Source organism: Vulpes vulpes, chromosome 9 (genome assembly GCF_048418805.1).
Source record: "Vulpes vulpes isolate BD-2025 chromosome 9, VulVul3, whole genome shotgun sequence".
Classification (NCBI taxonomy): domain Eukaryota; kingdom Metazoa; phylum Chordata; class Mammalia; order Carnivora; family Canidae; genus Vulpes; species Vulpes vulpes.
In genome coordinates, this window is record NC_132788.1 from 96,092,285 (window position 1) to 96,110,200 (window position 17,916).

The 17,916-nt window shown below is 44.1% G+C and overlaps 1 protein-coding gene across 3 annotated transcripts in view; it reads right to left on the reverse strand.

Moving 5' to 3' along the window:
• LARS2 (leucyl-tRNA synthetase 2, mitochondrial) overlaps positions 1 to 17,916 on the reverse strand; it is a 152,789-nt gene that overhangs the window by 34,568 nt on the left and 100,305 nt on the right. For all 3 annotated transcript variants that reach the window (XM_025989262.2, XM_072721091.1, XM_072721092.1), the window contains exons 12-14: positions 14,988 to 15,271; positions 11,257 to 11,355; positions 8,228 to 8,365 (exon numbers count right to left, since the gene is read on the reverse strand). In XM_025989262.2, the coding sequence (XP_025845047.2) occupies positions 8,228 to 8,365; positions 11,257 to 11,355; positions 14,988 to 15,271 (521 nt within the window). The remainder of the gene's footprint in view (positions 1 to 8,227; positions 8,366 to 11,256; positions 11,356 to 14,987; positions 15,272 to 17,916) is intronic.

Consider the following 17,916-nt stretch of genomic DNA (forward strand, 5'->3'; position numbering starts at 1 on the left):
GTGCTCTCTGCTCTGGCTCAGTTTTAGAGGTGGGGTGAGTCTGCTTTCACTTGGCAGCAGAATGAGGGAGTGTGATGCCCTCTTCAGTACTGCCTGGACAGTCTGTGTGGCCCTAATTCAGAAAATCCAACAATTGATACCTGCCGGTCACAGAAAGACACCTCTGTCCCACCACAGAAGGAAGAAAAGAAGAGAGGGAGGAAGGGAGGGCAAGAGGCAGGGCAGGGTGAGCAGGGTCAGTAATCATTAGGATAAACAAAGAATTTCAGAGTGTAGAATGAGAGGGTATTTTAAGTGCCCTTATGACAAATCACTGCTATACAAGTAAGGTACAAACCGGGATGTGGCTAAAGGAAGCTCAGGATTTATCAGAGCACTAACTGGTCACTGCAGATGACATTTTACCTACTTATGAGGTCCTAGAGAGCCTGCTGCCCACTGTCCTGACCTGCTCAGGTGGCTCCCACATAGATCTGGAAAGAAGAGAACAGAAAGCCCTGAATTTCTGAAAATAAGTCTCTAACGTGGACTTTTCAGACTAAGTTCATGAACTTCCTCTGTTTCCCTGCCCTGGGCCGGGAGCCATCATGCTCACATAATCAGCTGGTTTCTAAGTATTAAGCCATGGCTCATTCTTAAAATACCACCGTTTCTATTTCTTAGCAGCCAGCCAGCAGCATGGGAGGAGCCCAATTAATAGGGTGAGAACCAAGTAAACCTTCCCTTCTCTTCCCTTCTTCCCGAAGCTCGTGTCTGGTGTGATGAGAGAAAAGGGATGGGAGCTTTCAGTGGTCAGCAGGGCGCGGCTGCTCTCTGTCAGTAGAAACTGTGGGGAGAGCATCAGTTCAGGGCATTTCGTGTCTCCCCAGAGCTGTATTAATAGCAACAACAAAAGCTGACATGATGCCCAAGTTTACCGCTGTCTCTCACGGAGGGAGAGAAAAGGCTTCCTGAATTGCAGTTCAGTGGAGATGAGCTGCAACACATCCCTCACTGCAGAGGTCCCCAGCAGCTCCCATCCCTGTGCCCTCGATCCAGGGCTGATGTCCTGCCAAAGCTGTTGTGTTCCCCTTGCTCAGAATCAAACTGGAAGGCTCCGCCTATTTCTCTGCTTCTGACCATAGACTGTAAAGGACTGTTTTTTTTTTCTATTGTGAAGTTACATAATTGTTGCAAAAAATCTGGGAAAAAAATCAGGAGTGCATGAAAAAAATAATAAAATCATCGATTAGTTCATCATCCAGAGAAAACTAGTGTGAACATGCTGGCATAATTTTTCCTAGCTTTTTCTCTTGCTTTGTGTCGTGTGCATATATGTGAACATATGTTTAAAGGCAGAGGTAACCAAATTGCATCTATAATTTTGTATCTTGATTTTTTTTTTTCAGTTCTAAGCATGTCAGATGCATTTCCTTATATTATTAAACAGTCTGTATAACCAAGAGGCTTTCATGTAGAAGGGTTAGACTTTATTTTCTCTTTCTCAAACTTTCAGGGCATTTAGGTTGTATCCAAACTTTTAGCTACTTGAAATAACACAAGAACAGTTTGGTGCATAAGTTTGCATTTCTGATTATATCCTTAGGCTCAATTTCTAGCAGTACAATTAGTGTGTCCAGAAGCGTGAATGTTTTTAAGGCTCTCACTATTCAAACAGCCTTCCTGCAGTATATGAGACGCTGTTCATCTCAGCCTCTTCACTATGTGGAAAATGGTACCTCACTGCCATTTAATTTGTATTTCTTAGACTACCAGTTAGGGAAACATTGCAGGGTATGCTTCTTGGTCATTTGACTATATCTTCTTTGCAAATTTCCTGCTGACATGAATTCTGGCTTGATCATTAACCTGGTATTGCCGACACACAACTGCACCGCGCTATACTGTGTGCTGACACTCCCAACCCTAAGACCAACTTCTTGTAGCTGGTTAGGAGACCTACGGAAAGCTCAAAGTACAGACCTAAGTGCATAAGTGTGAAAGAGGGCCAGGACTCACTTAGAAAACAGGAGAGGGGGACGCCTGGGTGGCTCAGTGGTTGAGCATCTGCCCTTGGCTCAGGTTGTGACCCCGGGGTCCTGGGATGGAGTCTTGCATTGGGCTCCCCACAGGGAGCCTGCTTCTCCCTCTGCCTCTGTCTCTGCCTCTCTCATGAATAAACATAATCTTAAAAAAAAAAAAAAAAAAAAGAAAACAGAAAAGAGGATTAGATCTGCACAAACCCCTGTGGTTTATACTTGATGAAATTTACTAGAATTACATAGTGAATCCAGCACTCAGAGATGACTGAATTGCTGACATATGAGGCTCCTGAGAGCCAAAGGGGTTACCTGTCCAGAGCAAAGCAGGGGCCCACATGAACATGGGACACAGGCCTCAGGCTCCCAGGCTAGAGCTACTGCCTAACATGGTGGCCAAGAGGTTGAGAAATGAAAACAGAAGGGAGTGTCTGTAGCCCCAAATCCCTCCCGGAAGGACAATGCTACCCAAAAGCAGTTACAGAAATAGACATAAAATTCTGATTTAGACATGTGCTGGCAAAAACAGCTAAGAAAGACAAATAAGTACACATGTGGTTGACAGGCCTCAATTTTTCCTCGTAGGCCAGCTTGAAAAAGTTGTTGTAAGGCCTTTAAAAATCTTGACTGGAGAATTCTGAGTTAGTGCAGAAAGTGGGCGACTGTCAGTGCCTTTGTGGCTGACTGGTTTACTAGGACAGCTCTGCTGGGAAGGGCGTGCTCAGAGACCATTTTCAGAGGCTGTCCTTGTCCTGATGTGACCTCATGAGAGTGGACCCTGACAACTGTGCTGAGGCACAGAGAGGAGTTTCTGAACCTTCTTCAAGGTTCAGTTTCAGTACTTAAAATAAGTACATTTTCAGTACTTAAAATAACTCTCTCTTTTTTGGTGGGGGGCTGGGAGGGAATGGGGTGGAATCTTATTATCTTGCAAAGAGTTTTTAAAAATGCACACAAAATACCGCATAGATATATTTCAATTCACACGCTAGAGCTGTCCCTTGAGGTTGTTGGTAAAGCATGTTCCAGGCGTATCTGGAAGCTCTGCAAATTAAAGATTCATTTAAGTAGATACAAAACCATACCCAAAACCATATTTTAAAATGACATCAGAAATTTGCTGCCAACTTTTTTTCTCCTTGAATATAGTTTTAAAACCACTATACAGGGACGCCTGGGTGGCTCAGCGGTTGAGCGTCTGCCTTTGGCCCAGGGCATGATCCTGGAGTCCCAGGATCAAATCCCACGTCAGGTTCCCTGCATGGAGCCTGCTTCTCCCTCTGCCTGTGTGTCTGTCTGTCTCTCTCTCTCTCTCTCTCTGCCTCTCATGAATAAATAAATAAAATCTTAAAAAAAAAAAAAAAAAAACCACTATACAGGAGTCACAAAAGCAGCCAGACCTTGTCTTATACTTTGAAATAGCTAGCCAATGGATCATTTATTGGTTCGTTCATTGCTCCTACAAATAACTGTTTTGAAGCTGGAGAAATGTGCCCAGGAGCCAGAAATCATTTATGATCTTTGTTTCTAGACCTACGTAAGAAGGAAACATTCCTCGTGTTATATTTTCTCTCTATCCCAAGGAGGACGGTTCCTTTGAAAAATATAAACTTTTTTTAAAAGTAGGCTCCACACCCAATATGGGGCTTGAACTCATGACCACAAGATCAAGAGCCACACACTCTACCAAAGCCGGCCAGGTGGGCTATGAAAAACATAAAACTTTTATCTGTTTATATCAAGAGGTTACACTCGATTTACTTAAACAAATATTCACTGAGAATGTATGATGTCCACAATACTGTCACAGCAACAAGACATAATTCTCATCCCCCGGGGGTATTTTTATCTGGTGAGGTAAATAAGTTTCCACAGACAAGAAATGCAAGGAACGATGGCAAATTCTCTAACCCAGGACACAAACATTTTGACTGAAGATTAATGCTGCTAACGTGTTCATTGTTCTTTTGATGTGGACCAGTTTATTTTTACACATGAAGGGCTCTGGGACTAATGAAAAGAAAATTATTTTAAGCATTTAATTTATAAACTAAAAGCATTTTCTCTACAGGAGACCTTTAATCCCTGTGTGCGAGCACAGAATGGGATGGGGGGGAGCAGCTCTGAGGGTGACGTGAAGGGAGGGGGCTTTCAATGTGCTTCATTTTACCAAAACTAGATTACAGTCTGTGTTACAGATTTTTTTTAAAAAGATTTTATTTATTTACTCATGAAAGACACAGAGGGAGAGGCAGAGACATAGGCAGAAGGAGAAGCAGCTCCCTGTGGGGAGCCTGATGCAGTACTTGATCCTAGGACCCTGGTATCACGATCTGAGCTCAAGGCAGATGCTCAACTGCTGAGCCACCCAGGTGCCCCTGCATTACCAGATTTTAAAGTAATAGATTTTAAAAGTAATGTGTTTTTTAGGGACGCCTGGGTGGCTCAGCCAATTGAGTGTCTGACTCATCATTTTGGCTCAGGTCATGACCTGATCATGGGTTGTGGGACTGAGCCCCATGTCAGGCTCTATGCTCAGCAGGGAGTCTGCTTGAAGTTTCTCTCCCCCTGCCCCTACCCCCACTAATGTATGTGCACTCTCTCTAAAATAAGTAAATCTTAAAAAAAATTTTTTAAATAAAAGTAATACATTCTTTATCAAAATTTTAAAAACATATATCCTTTGACCCAGCATCCCCCACTGTCAGGACCTGAACCTACAGATATGATCCCAAATACTGGCCAAGAACATAGATGCCAAAAGCCACCTGGCTTTTTTTCTTTTTGGCAATAGCTGCTGGAAAACTAGGTGTTTACATATATTATGGTATATCCATGCAATGGAATACTATGCATAAATTTTAAGAATGGGGGATTTTTACAGGACGATGCAGAAAGATCACTAAGATATATTACTCAATCAAAAAGGCAAAAGGCATATATGTAATATATGTGACATTTTAAAAATGAGTATGTTCATAGAAATATGGAGATAATGCAAATTTCTTCTGGAAGAAAACAAAAGAAATTGTTAACAGGTTGAAGAGAAGGGTAGAGGGTGGAGCGAGATTTCAATGTTTGCTTTCTGTGGAGCTAAAAATCAATCTTAATCTTAGACGTGTATTGCTTTTTTCTTGTTTTATGTTTCTTAATCATTAACATGGGTTATCTGAACAAGGAGATCATTAGATATTTTTTCCCTTCTTTTTCTCTGCAATTAATAAATAGTCTAGGGAGGGGCACCTGGGTGATCAGTTATGCGTCTAACCAGCTCTGGTCATGATCTTAGGATCCTGGGATCGAGCCCCACATCGGGTTCCCTGCTCTGTGGGGTGTCTGCTGCTTCCTCTCCCTCTGCTCCTCTCCTGCTCGTGCTCTCTCTCTCTCAAATAAAAAAATAAAATATTAAAAAATAGCCTAAGGGATGCTGAATTTAAGAAACAAAAACCAAAACACAACAATTGAAAAAAGAATCCCAGGAATTATGCTCCTGGCAATATGGCAGACCAGAGAGTCTAAATTATCCTGGTAATAAGTGAAAAAGCTAAAGAAGATATAAAAAAGAGGGGCACCTGAGTGGCTCAGTGGTTGAGCATCTGCCTTCGACTCAGGTCGTGATCCCGGAGTCCTGGGATCAAGTCCTGGATTGGGCTCCCTGCATAGAGCCTGCTTCTCCCTCTGCCTACGTCTCTGCCTTTCTCTCTGTGTCTCTCATGAATAAAATCTTTTTTTTTTTTTTTTTAAAGAATTGTTTTAAATGTGTCATTGAACCGGTAAACAAACTAAGAAATGAAGTTGAAATAAATAAGAGCTAGCAGATGTATCTTAACTAAAGACAGCAAGAAACATTATAAAATAAATATTTCAGATAAGGAGGAAATAATTTCAGGGGCACCTGGCTGGCTCAATTCAAAGAGTGTGCAACTCTTGATCTTGGGGTCATGGGTGTAGAGATTACTTAAAAATAAATAAATAAACAAACAAACAAACAAACTTTAAGAGGAAATAATTTCAGACGTTAAGGTCCGAGACACAAAATAAGAAGAGTGAGAGAAGATATCAGTAAATATGGAGATTTAATGCAATCCCAATTAAACTCCCAATAAGATATTTTTGTGGAATGACTTGGTGAATCTGAAATTCATATGGAAGGACAAAGGTCCAATTACAGCCAAGATACTCCTAAAGAAAAAGAACAAAGTAGAAAGACGACCTGGAACTTATAAAAATGAAATAAAGCCAGTAATTGACTAGCATAGCAAAAAGCAAAGAGACCAACAGACAGAATAAAGGTCCGATAATGGGGCCCTTGCATATATACGAAAACCTGACTACAATGGAGAGAGCACTAAAGATCAATGAGGAAATGCATGGACTGGTCCATTAACGGTACTGAGACACTACAAGCAATAGCCATAAAGGAAAAGATTATTAAAATTTACTGCATTAAGAGTTTCTGTTCACCAAAGTACACCATAAAATAAGAGAAACTAAGATCTGGGAAAAATACTTGCAATACATATAGCTGGAAAAGGATTAGCATTTAGAATAGAAATTTAAAAATTCCTACAATCAAGAGGTACATGTGTGGCTCAGTTAGTAAAGCATCTGACTCTTGATCTCAGGGTCATGAGTTTAAGCCTTGCATTGGGCCCCACGCTGGGTTTGCAGCCTACTTAAAAAAAAAAATTCCTATAATCAATGTAAGACAACTCAGAAAAGAAGGGTAAAGGACGCAAATAGGGATTTAATGTAAGAGAAAACACCGAGGTCCGTACATATATTAAAAACACACTAAATATCATCATGTGAGCATTGTCTTTTTATTCAAACATAACCCACAAAATGATTTACTATATAACCAACACTGACGTGATAAAGATGTGTGGGGACGGGAACCCTCATCTCTGTTGATCCAAGCATAGGGTTTTTTTTGCTTTGCTTTGTTTGTTTTTTAAGTAGGCTTTATGTGCAGCATGAAGCCCAATGCAGGGCTTGAACTCACGACCTTGAGTTTGTTTTTTTTTTAAAGATTTTATTTATTTATTTATTTATTTATTTATTTATTTATTTATTTATTTATTTGACAGAGAGTGAGAGAAAGCATGCACAAGCAGGAGGAGCAGCAGAGGGGAGGGAGAAGTAGGCTCCCCACTGACCAGGGAGCCCAATGTGGAGCTCTATCCCAAGACCCCGAGATCATGACCTGGGCTGAAGGCAGATGCTTAACTGACTGAGCCACCCAGGTGTCCCCAGAGAGGCGATAAATTTATAAAGGAAATTAAGAGTCACGATTTCAGGATAGGGGTTGGCTGAGGAGGGACAGGGGGTAGGGAGATGGACAGAGGACCCTGGATATATTCTAAGGGACTGGTAATATTCTTTCTTAAACTTAAATTCTAAGGGATGCTGAATTTAAGAAACAAAAAACAAAACAACAACAATTGAAAAAACAATCCCAGGAATTATGCTCTTGGCAATATGGCAGAACAGAGAGTCAAATTATTGTCCTGGTGATAAGTGAAAAAGCCAGACAAGATATAAAAAAGAGGGGCACCTGGGTGGCTCTCAGGGGGTACAGGGATAGTCACTTTATTCTTAAAATATCTATAAGACATTGAATACATCATATATATATATATATATATATATATATATATATATATATATATGATATATTTCATGGGAAAAAAGCACGCACAGAGCTCTTTGTGACCATAATGGGAACAGGTTATAGGGCCAAAAGGAAAAACATTTATCGATGGATTTGCAATGTGATTCCCTGGCTTAATCCATTACCTACTTTTATCAGAGTGCTCCATCAAGGCAGGATTCAGTCAAGCTTAGAAAAAAAGTGTGCACAGGACAGCCAGATGATAAATACGACCTCAAACGAGAAGCTGTAAAAAACTGTACAACATTATGAATTGCTTCTCTCTGCCTCAGAAGTAAAAATCTCAATCACTTAACTCAGCTAAAGAGACAAGCGCTGAAGGCAAGCCTCAGTGCGAGCCTGCAACATCACATGCTAGAACCAGGATGAAGTAACAGAAATGTACTTCAAATGGCTAAGGCTGACAGTGATGGCTAAAGTATATTTGAAAAACCAAAGTCTTCTGCTACATGTGTTTGCTCTGGAAGAACTGACACCTGCTTTAAGCTGTCATTTGTGGAACTGAATTCTTTTGCAAAGTGGTATAAATGCTCACCTGTGTCTGACCATTTTTTGATCATGGCAAAAATGACTAAAGAATCTCGCGTAGAACAAGTGCATGACGGCATGTTCCTTCCCTCCGATGTACAAATCCACAGGCATCCAGTAATCTGCCAATGCTGTGTTAAAAGGGCTGGAAGAGAGAGAGAGAGAAGGTCATTTTTTAAAAACCCGCTTTGCTACAATCAACATAAATTAGACAGAGCTACTGTAATCTGCATATGCCCTGAGTCAAATTATGTTGGAGAAAAACAGTGATTTTTCTTTTTAAAATCTAATAAGAGAAAAGCTGATACAATAAGGGAGAAAAAAAATCAGATCAGTGTTAAATTATGAAATTTGTAAAAACTGTCTTGGAAGCCATTACTGACTTAAATGCGATTCTCATATAAAACAAGGACAAAGGGAAAAAACAGCAGCAAAAAAAAAAGGTATTTCTGTGAAAAAGGTATTTTTGTAAGGTGTGTACTTGAATATTTGGATTTTATCTTAATTTTTATTATGATTAGGCAATTGGGATTTGAGAGTTCTTACCAACAGGGGGCAATATGGCCTTTACAAAGGAGATGAACCTGCAGCCACTAAATGTTCACTTTAAAACAGAAATTCAGTCTTCTTTTTAAAAGAAGCCTTAAAATAAAGTCAGCAAGAGCTTTGTGTATGGTCTCCTGCATGCAAGGAGCATAGTTAGGGTAACACAGGATTGCTGGTCTTCTCCCTCTCACCTAATAGATACCGTCAGTGACCGAGATTCTACAGGAAAGGCTTCCTCATACCCCATGGTTTTAATGGATGCTGGGGAGTAAAGGAAACACCACTTCCCTCTAACCTCTGGCTGTAACTCTTGAGAGGAGTCTATGAGTGTGCAGGGGTGTGTGTGTGCGTGCAATCTCTGCCTTTGGAGGATCTGTATACTCCATGGTTTCAAATATTTGTAACTTCTCTTCCTTACACCTCAAGGCACTTTTTTTTCCCCCCAGCAAGGACTTGGCTCAGGCTGTAAGGACTGTAAAGGCCATATTGCCCCCTTGGACTTGGCTGAGCCTGCAGCTCAGCAGGTAGGCCTGGCCCACAGCCCCGCATATTTGCATCTTAATGCAGCTTGGTTTTCTCTGGTCTCTGGGCCAGAATTCTGGTAAAATTAAAACAATGTTTTTTCTTCCTTTGTGAATAATGGTTCCTCAGAAAAATCCAACTACTAATCCACGTGACAGAAAAAAAAGGGAGGTCAAGGGTGATGGTACTCAACCCCAAAACAAGTGTGGGGTGCATTTAGATGTTGAAAGTAGCTCAGATCCATGATTTAGTCCAGAACCCGCCTAGGGAGCACTGGAGCTGGTGCTGAAAAACTAGCAGCCGCATTTTATGAGGGCAAAGAGGTGCTAAGTGGTATTCCCAGATCAGAGTCTGTGAAGGCCTCAGAAGTGTCTCCTGGTCAAGGATCCACCACTGATGTAGAGCCTCCATCATCTGTAAGATTTTTCTTTGAAGCATTCTGAGAGGTAGGGCCTGACTGCCCTGGCATTCTAAGCAACTGTTACTGAACAGAAAGCACCAGTAGCCCTTTCTAGAAGGAAGAGTCAGAAGGAGGGGCCACAGCAGCCTCCGGTCATTACCCTGCCTTTGCAGGCCACCGTTTACTTCGGGTCCCCTCCTTCCCGGATGGCCTGGACTTGGAATGACAGAATCGCAGTACTGCAGGGCACGACTCTGGCAGGGGGAGGGCAGGAGCGCCCATCTCACTGGAAATGTATTATTTTACAGCCACTGGAGAGAAAAAGGGGGCATTTTTATGCGTGGACTTAGGAGAGTGATGGTTCTCCTGTGGGCAAAGAGCAGCCGGGCAAGGTCTTGGAAGTGCGGTGCTTGTGGTTTTTGTGCACTCGGCATTTGCTTTCTTTTTTGCTCATTCTCTTTATCCCCTCTCCCAATGGCTCTTATCCCCAAAGGTCATCTATTTATCTTTGTCTGAGAAATCCGCAAAGGGCTGCAAACTCAGATCTTACCGAGAGGTCTGTCCTTTCAACACTGGCCCCCAGCCCCTGCCTTTGTGAACACTGCCCCCACTCAGCCCTCAGCCACTCGGAATTCTTGTAGCTGTCTCTTCTGGCAATTATACTCACAATCGATTTATCAGTTTTAGAGATGACTGTGTGTATGTGACAAGAGACAATGCTTCCTAGCTCCCTCCTGCTCCCTACCTACGTCCCTCTCATCGTTATTATCAGCTAAGTAAACAACATTACATCTTTATGGCCCCATCAGTGCGGTTCACCACAGGGCCAAGAAGGCTAGGACAACAGCATTTTCTTGCTTCTTTGGTTTTTGCATTTTTCTTGTACTTGGGATCTGCTTGGCTGTGAAGAATTGAACTTAATAATCCGATACACATGGGCAGTCCGGGTGGCTCAGCGGTTTAGCGCCGCCTTCCGCCCGGGATGTGATGCTGGAGACCCGGGATTGAGTCCCACGTCAGGCTCCTGCATGGAGCCTGCTTCTCCCTCTGCCTGTGTGTCTGCCTCTCTCTCTCTCTCTTTCTGTGTCTTTCATGAACAAATAAATTAAAAATCTTAAAAAAAAAAAAAATCCAACACACTGCCTTATGAGGGCCTGTTTCAAGGGGCACAATTGACCAGCAGCTTCCAGCTGTTGTGCCTCGGAACCACTGCCAGCTTCTGCTCCCCAAAAGGGAGGGGACCAGCACAGGGATACTTCTGCTGGACTTGGGACTCTACTGGACAAGCGTTGCTCAGGGCTTCCCATTGGCCTGGCTGAGACTTTCTCAGAGCTGTGCTGTGGTCTGAGGCTCTTCAACCCATCCCTCCTTCCTGTCCCTACTTATTTTTCGGGTGTGGGGCTTGCACGGTGGTGGTCTAAGGTCTCTCCCCACCAACTCCTGCTCCTGCCCCCATCCTCTCAGGCGCTGCCCCCAGTGAATCTCTCGCATCTATAATTCCGTCTTGGCGTCAGCTTCTTGGGAGGTCCCAGACTGACGCATATTCAAAGGGTTCGGCAGTGCTTCACCTATGAGTATTCTGCGGGTCAGTATAGCGGAAGTAGTACCAGGCGGAATCAACAAAGGTATCCATCGTGTCTGTCTCTCTCCTGGCAGCTCCCTTGCACCTAAGAAATAAAGGAAACTCATCAATTGGTTCGTTTTTAAATCTTAATGTGGTGTTCCACCAGCTTTTGAGACAGCTATGACAGGTTAGTATCAATTTAGAAGGTCTTACGAACAATGCCTTATCATGAACTGGTGATTCAGAAGATGCTCTCCCCTTGTATGGTTGAGTACAGTTTTATTTATTTATTTATTTATTTATTTATTTATTTTTTTTGAGTACAGTTTTAAAGAAATTTATAGGGCAGCCCAGGTGGCTCAGTAGTTTAGCACCACCTTAGGCCCAAGGTGTGATCCTGGAGTCCTGGGATCGAGTCCCACATCTGGCTCCCTGCATGGAGTCTGCTTCTCCCTCTGCCTGTATCTCTGCCTGTCTCTCTCTGTGTATCTCAATAAATAGATTTTAAAAATCTTAAAAAAATAAAGAAATTTATAAATAGAAATTTAAATCTTCAAAATAAATAAAGAAATTTATAAATAGAAATTTAAATCTTCAACAAGTAAAGGCATTATTCTCCACTTGTCTCAATTCTACCTGGCTGAAAATCTAATCACCAGGAGTGTCTGTTTTGCACGTTAACTTTTATTTTAGGCATGTCAAGATTGCCTTCAGCCAAGGCCTACTTCATGATACTTGCGAAACCAATCAATTTGCAAAGAGAAGCTGAACACCAAACATAGATGTTGTGCTGAGGAATGAACTTGGGTTTTCTCTATCTCTGTGAGGACTGGGGGTGGTGCAGAAATTGAAACCCAACAGGATGACCTTGGAAGGGAGGTCATCTTGGAGGCCCAATGGCAGTGGTGTGCTGGAGCCAACTCATACCAGCTTGTGAAAATCAAGTGTTTGCACCTCTTCTCAGCTCGGTGACAAGTGATGTCAAGTTTGTAGCCAAAACTAGCCCTTGGTGGAAGTATCAATACTATAGAAATTGGCAAACACCACAAATCAGAAGTTCCCATCACTGAAGGACAGGACACAGAAGGGTGAAGATAGCACCACTGTTCCAGAATGAAGAGAGATCGCTGGTGTGTGAGGGGCTGAAAAGAACAAGTGATCCTCATCCTAGGGATGGGGATGTCTGGGGAGGAGTAAGGTTCCTCAAGGACCCAACTGCTGAACTGGTTCTGAAGCACGTGCCCAGTGTGATGGGCCTGTGGGACTGCACAAACCGGACTCAAAAAACCCCACAACTTCTAGGAACCCATGAGAGGATGCCCTTAGCCAAGCTTAGCGTAGGAGGGGCCCAGCGCCACTAAAGACTCCTCAAGGCCTGGATCAGCAGTGGATGCAACGAGCCAGCAACCATCAGCTACTAATAGGTAACATGGGCCCTTTGTGGCAATGAGAAGTACAATAGGAGAACAGTTCTCATTCCAGGTTCTCCCGTCTGAGGTATAGAAGCGGGACCAACCACCCCTCTAAATGCTGCCCTTTTGGCAGTCTGAGTCCTTGGGGGTTCTTGGAGATTCTGAGAAGCCCCGAGAGGATGAATTGTCTGCTAATTTTGCGTGCAAGGGTGTGAGTTTGCTTTTAATTTAAAAGTAAAAGAAGGCCTGCAGTTATACCCTGCATCTGTGAAGCAGTTCATACTGGCTTTATAAATCATACCGAAGGGAACAGCCACCCCCCAAACTCCTGCATATTAAGTAGAAGTGGCTGAGCAGAGACAAAGGAGCCCCAGATATGAGGGGGCTCTGGGACTCACCGGGGCCTCCCTCCGGGAATAGTGGTGGTCCCTAGGGGCAGATGTTTATGGGAGGGAGTCCTGTTTCCTACCACCCAGGGCTACTAGAAGACACTGATCTCAGTGCATCTCTAAATTAAAGCCATATCTCTTTATGTGGAGAGCAATCAACCAGAACTCAGGCACTATTTGGGGAAATAATTACAAGATAAAGGTTACTTCTTCTCCTTCACCATCAATGCAGGTGTCCAAGTCAGGAAGAAAATGCAGGACTCAAATGATCAAAGGAGTAACGTCTGGCTACAGCTCGCCATGATGATTTTCTCTGTAACAGTCACGTGGGACTTGAGGACAACCAACACGTTTTATTCCTGACACTAAGAGCTAGTGTGGCACAGGCTACTTGGTAAGTGGGGCAGATGGGTGATGGTGACAGTGACAGCAGTATGATCATCATTAGCTCCAATGGTACTAACAGTGACAGTGGGTGCAGGCGCTAAGCCAAATGCTTCCCGGGCATTCTCTCACTTAATCCTTAGGAACCCTGGAGATTACGAAGTAGATACTACTCATGTCCCCGTTTTGCAGATGAGTAACTAAAATTCAGAGAGATTAAGAAATCTACCCAAGGTCTTGGAGCACAAGAGTAAGGAATCCACATCTGTTGAACTCTACTGCCCTGCTTGCCATGCTGTTCCATGACTAATGGTCCTGCATGCTCATTAGAATCATCCAGGGGGCCTTCATCAGCACCACAGTCTGGGCTCCACCCTCCAGGAATCTGCAGCCAGGGTTGGAAGCCTTATCCCCACCAGACGGGTCCAGGGCTGCTGTAGCTGGTGTGCTGAAGGCCAGTGTCTCTGGCAGGGAAGCCCTTTGTCACTGCTTATCAATAAAGAGGGTGTGCTATTTTCTCCTGGAGCCCACAATTCTACCCTGAAAAGGCTCAGAGCTCCCTATGTTCCTGCCCACAAACCCATCTTAGATCTTAAAACCACCTAGGGATGAGGACCTGAAAGGATGATGGTAACACTTCCATTTACTAGATATTCGTTAGGTGTCACTGTGGAGGATTACAGGTGTTAATTCTGTACTTTTGAGTACCCCTTTGAAGGCGTTATATTAGTTTCTGATAAGAAAATCGAAACTCAGAGAAGTTATGTGACTCTCCCAAGATCACATAGTTAGTTAAGAGGCAGGGCCAGGGCTTGAATCCATTACTGTCTGACTCCCCAGCTTGGGCCTTGCAACTGTGAGATTGTTACCTGATTGCCAACCTCATAACCCAGCTCTGTACCGGCAGAGGACCAAATTAGTTTAACATCTTCATCAAGATCTGTAAGGCAGAGAAGGAAGGAGAAAGATTCTGGAGCTGGGATTGGTTACTTATTTGTCTAATCAGCTGGTATGGTGTCACAAACACCCTATTTGCCAGCGAACTAACCGTAAAATACAATCCTACTTCCAAAGTGAGAAGATGTTTCAGTGTCTTACAGAATGAAACCCCTGTGCATACTCACCCTTGGAGCTACCACTCTGCTACTTGTGAAAAAACCTCCCCTATCATCAGCTACTAGGTGGGAAAACTAAGGCAGAGAGGAGAAAACATTTTCTATCAGCTCCAAGGAGCTCTCTGGAATATGAAAGGGAAGACAGTGGTCTTTTAGAAAGCCAGGATGAAAACGTGTAGCTTTCCATCGGTTGGCAGGTATTTCTGGTAAAGGTGTGAATGGACGCTGTTGCTTTTGCCAGCACAGAACAGAGGAGAGGGAGCTCATGCTGGGGGCCAGGCCTCAGATTCCAGCCCCTTCTCTCGAAGGTCTAGAAAGACCTAGGGTATTCTTTCCAGTCTGACAGAAGTGCCAGAAAGGGAACCGAGAGCCTGAAACTCCAGCAGGCTGCTGGGGGCCACAGCCAAGGCCATGGCTGGGGGCGCGGTTCCTTACCTAGGGCAGGAGCAGTTCACCCACTCTGAAGCCGCGGCCAGTGGGGAGCCTCCCTTGCCGGTGAAAGACGTGATGTGGGGCAAGGTGACGGGCAAATCCTGCAGAGGCACGGGTACCGGGCCACAGGCTGGGCAGTGCACCATGGGGATGGGTGTGCCCCAGTACCGCTGTCGTGAGATCAGCCAGTCCTTCAGTTTGTTACTTGTCACGTCTCCACCTACTCTCTTCTTCCGGGCTTTCTGCGTCAAGGCTAGAAACGCATCCTGCCGGTTCATGCCTGTGAACTGTGAGGGAAAGGACAGAGAGCCTATTCTTCCCTCCACAAGGACAAGCTGTCACCCACCCCCCTACCCCCCCCAAACTGCTATAGTCTGTGCTGGGCAGTGTTGTGACTTCATAAGCCCTTAGGTGCCTTTACCTCTGTGGCCCCTTTCCTCCTTAGGATAGTATTTTTTTTTAATTTTATTTATTTATTTATTTATTTATGATAGTCAGAGAGAGAGAGAGAGAGGGGGGGGGGGGGGCAGAGACACAGGCAGAGGGAGAAACAGGCTCCATGCACCGGGAGCCCGACGTGGGACTCAATCCCGGGTCTCCAGGATCGCGCCCTGGGCCAAAGGCAGGCGCCAAACCGCTGCGCCACCCAGGGATCCCCCTCCTTAGGATAGTATTAAAAATTATGTCTTATGGCTGTGTCGAGGATGAACATTATTTTGACCCTAAAAGTTCACTTTTTCCCCTCTAATTTTAAAAGAAATCAGCAGGGCACCTGGGTGGCTCAGTGGCTGAGCATCTGACTTTTTTTTTTTTATTAAAGATTTTATTTATTTATTCATAGACACAGAGAGAGAGGCAGAGACACAGGCAGAAGGAGAGAAAGAGGGAGAAGCAGGCTCCATGCAGGGAGCCCGATGTGGGACTGGATCCCGGGTCTCCAGGATCACACCCCAGGCTGCAGGCGGCGCCAAACCACCGCGCCACCGGGGCTGCCTGTGTGTCTGACTTTGGCTCAGGTCGTGATCCTGGGAACCTGGGATTGAGTCCCGCATCAGGCTCCCTGTGGGGAATCTGCTTCTCCCTCTGCCTATGTCTGTGCTTCTCTCTCTGTGTCTCTCATGAATAAAAAAATAAAACCTTAAAAAAAAAAGACATCTTTTTGGGGTCCCCTAAAAGTACCATGAGCCCTAGGTACTGTGTCCCCCATGTCTCATGGGCAAACTGGCCCTGGTTCTGCAGTTCTTCTTATCACCTGAGCCCTGGGATAGTACAGAGATCATCAAATGTCAGCATTGAGCTGCCAGCAAAGAACTGCATGATATGTATTTCTAATGACTAGTACCCTGTTGGGAGAAAAATAATCCAGAAAAGAAAATTCAATATCCTAAAGCAGAAGTATTTCAGGAAAGCAGGGGAACATAGAGCCACAGCCGCAAGAACTTGAACCATTCCTTTTATATTTAAATTGCTCCCATTTCACAGAGAGCAGAGCAAAACACTAAAAGTAGAAGAGAAATTCTCTCTTCACCTGATGCTTTTTCACAGAACCAAGCTAATGAGCATCAAGTCAGCATGGAATGCCAACGGGGGGATCATGGGTATCCTGGAATTGGTTCACCGAAGATGGACTGCATACCTACTATGTGCCAGGCTTCTGCTAGGCATTCTGTCCCCTGCCTGCAACGAGCTTATGATCATGAGGCATAAAGAGAGAAGTATAGTGACTTTTATCAAAAAGGGGGGTCTGCAGTGTCTTCGAAGGCACACACAGAGCTTGCTACCAAGGAAGCACTCATACTCTGGGAGGCATCTTCTATGTTTTGCGCTCCCACCATCATATAATCACAGGACAAATGACTTCAAGCTCTCTTGAAAGGCTACCTTCTCCATTTATCACTGTTTTTACATTCCAGAAACTCACAGATGATAGGAGCCTTTTACCACCTGTTCTCCTTCCACCCACTGAAAGAATTCGTTATTATCCTATATATTCAGTCTAGAGCCAGGAGAGGATTCAACAGACTACCAAAACTATCTGGAGAAGCCAGGGAGCATAATTAACATCAGTCCTATACTAAGGAGTGCGCAGCTCTCTGGGCACTTCAGAAGCTTCATTTCAGCCACGAGTGTCCCCTTTCTTGCCCTGCAGAGAGATATCCAGGGCTCCCTTAGAGGCACCTTGGTTTGGATCTGCCCCACCTCCAGGGAACCTGCTCCAACACAGTCTAAAAGAAGGTTTAAGGTTTAACATCTTAGAGCATGACTCATGTCTGGGGATACCATTTATGCAGTGAAGGCACAAACATGAGGCCAGAAAATGTTGTCATTTACTCTTATTTTTAAACATCTATATTTATCTATATGCATATATATAAAATATCCTCTAGCCAGGTAATCCCAAACCTGAAAATCCTGGATCTTCAGATCTTTTTTTTTTTAATTTTTTTAAAATTTATTTATGATAGTCACACACACACACACACAGAGAGAGAGAGAGAGAGAGAGAGAGAGAGGCAGAGACACAGGCAGAGGGAGAAGCAGGTTCCATGCACTGGGAGCCCGACATGGGGTTCGATCCCGGGTCTCCAAGATCGCGCCCTGGGCCAAAGGTAGGCGCCAAACCGCTGCGCCACCCAGGGATCCCCTGGACCTTCAGATCTAATTGAATCAGTATCACACAGGCTGGGACCCGTAAGCATCTCCCGGGTGATTCAGAGACATGGGCAGGTACATGCCAGTAGTCCCCAGACTCAGTGGCACATTAAAATCACAGCAGGGGAGTTCTGAACACACTTGATGATCAATCCGTGTCTCCCACCCCATAATCTTTACATCAGAATTTCTGGGGTGGGACTCAAGTATCAGTCGTTTAGAAACTTTCCAGGTATTTCCAAAAGGTGGCCACATTTAAGAGAGAGTACTCTAAATCAGA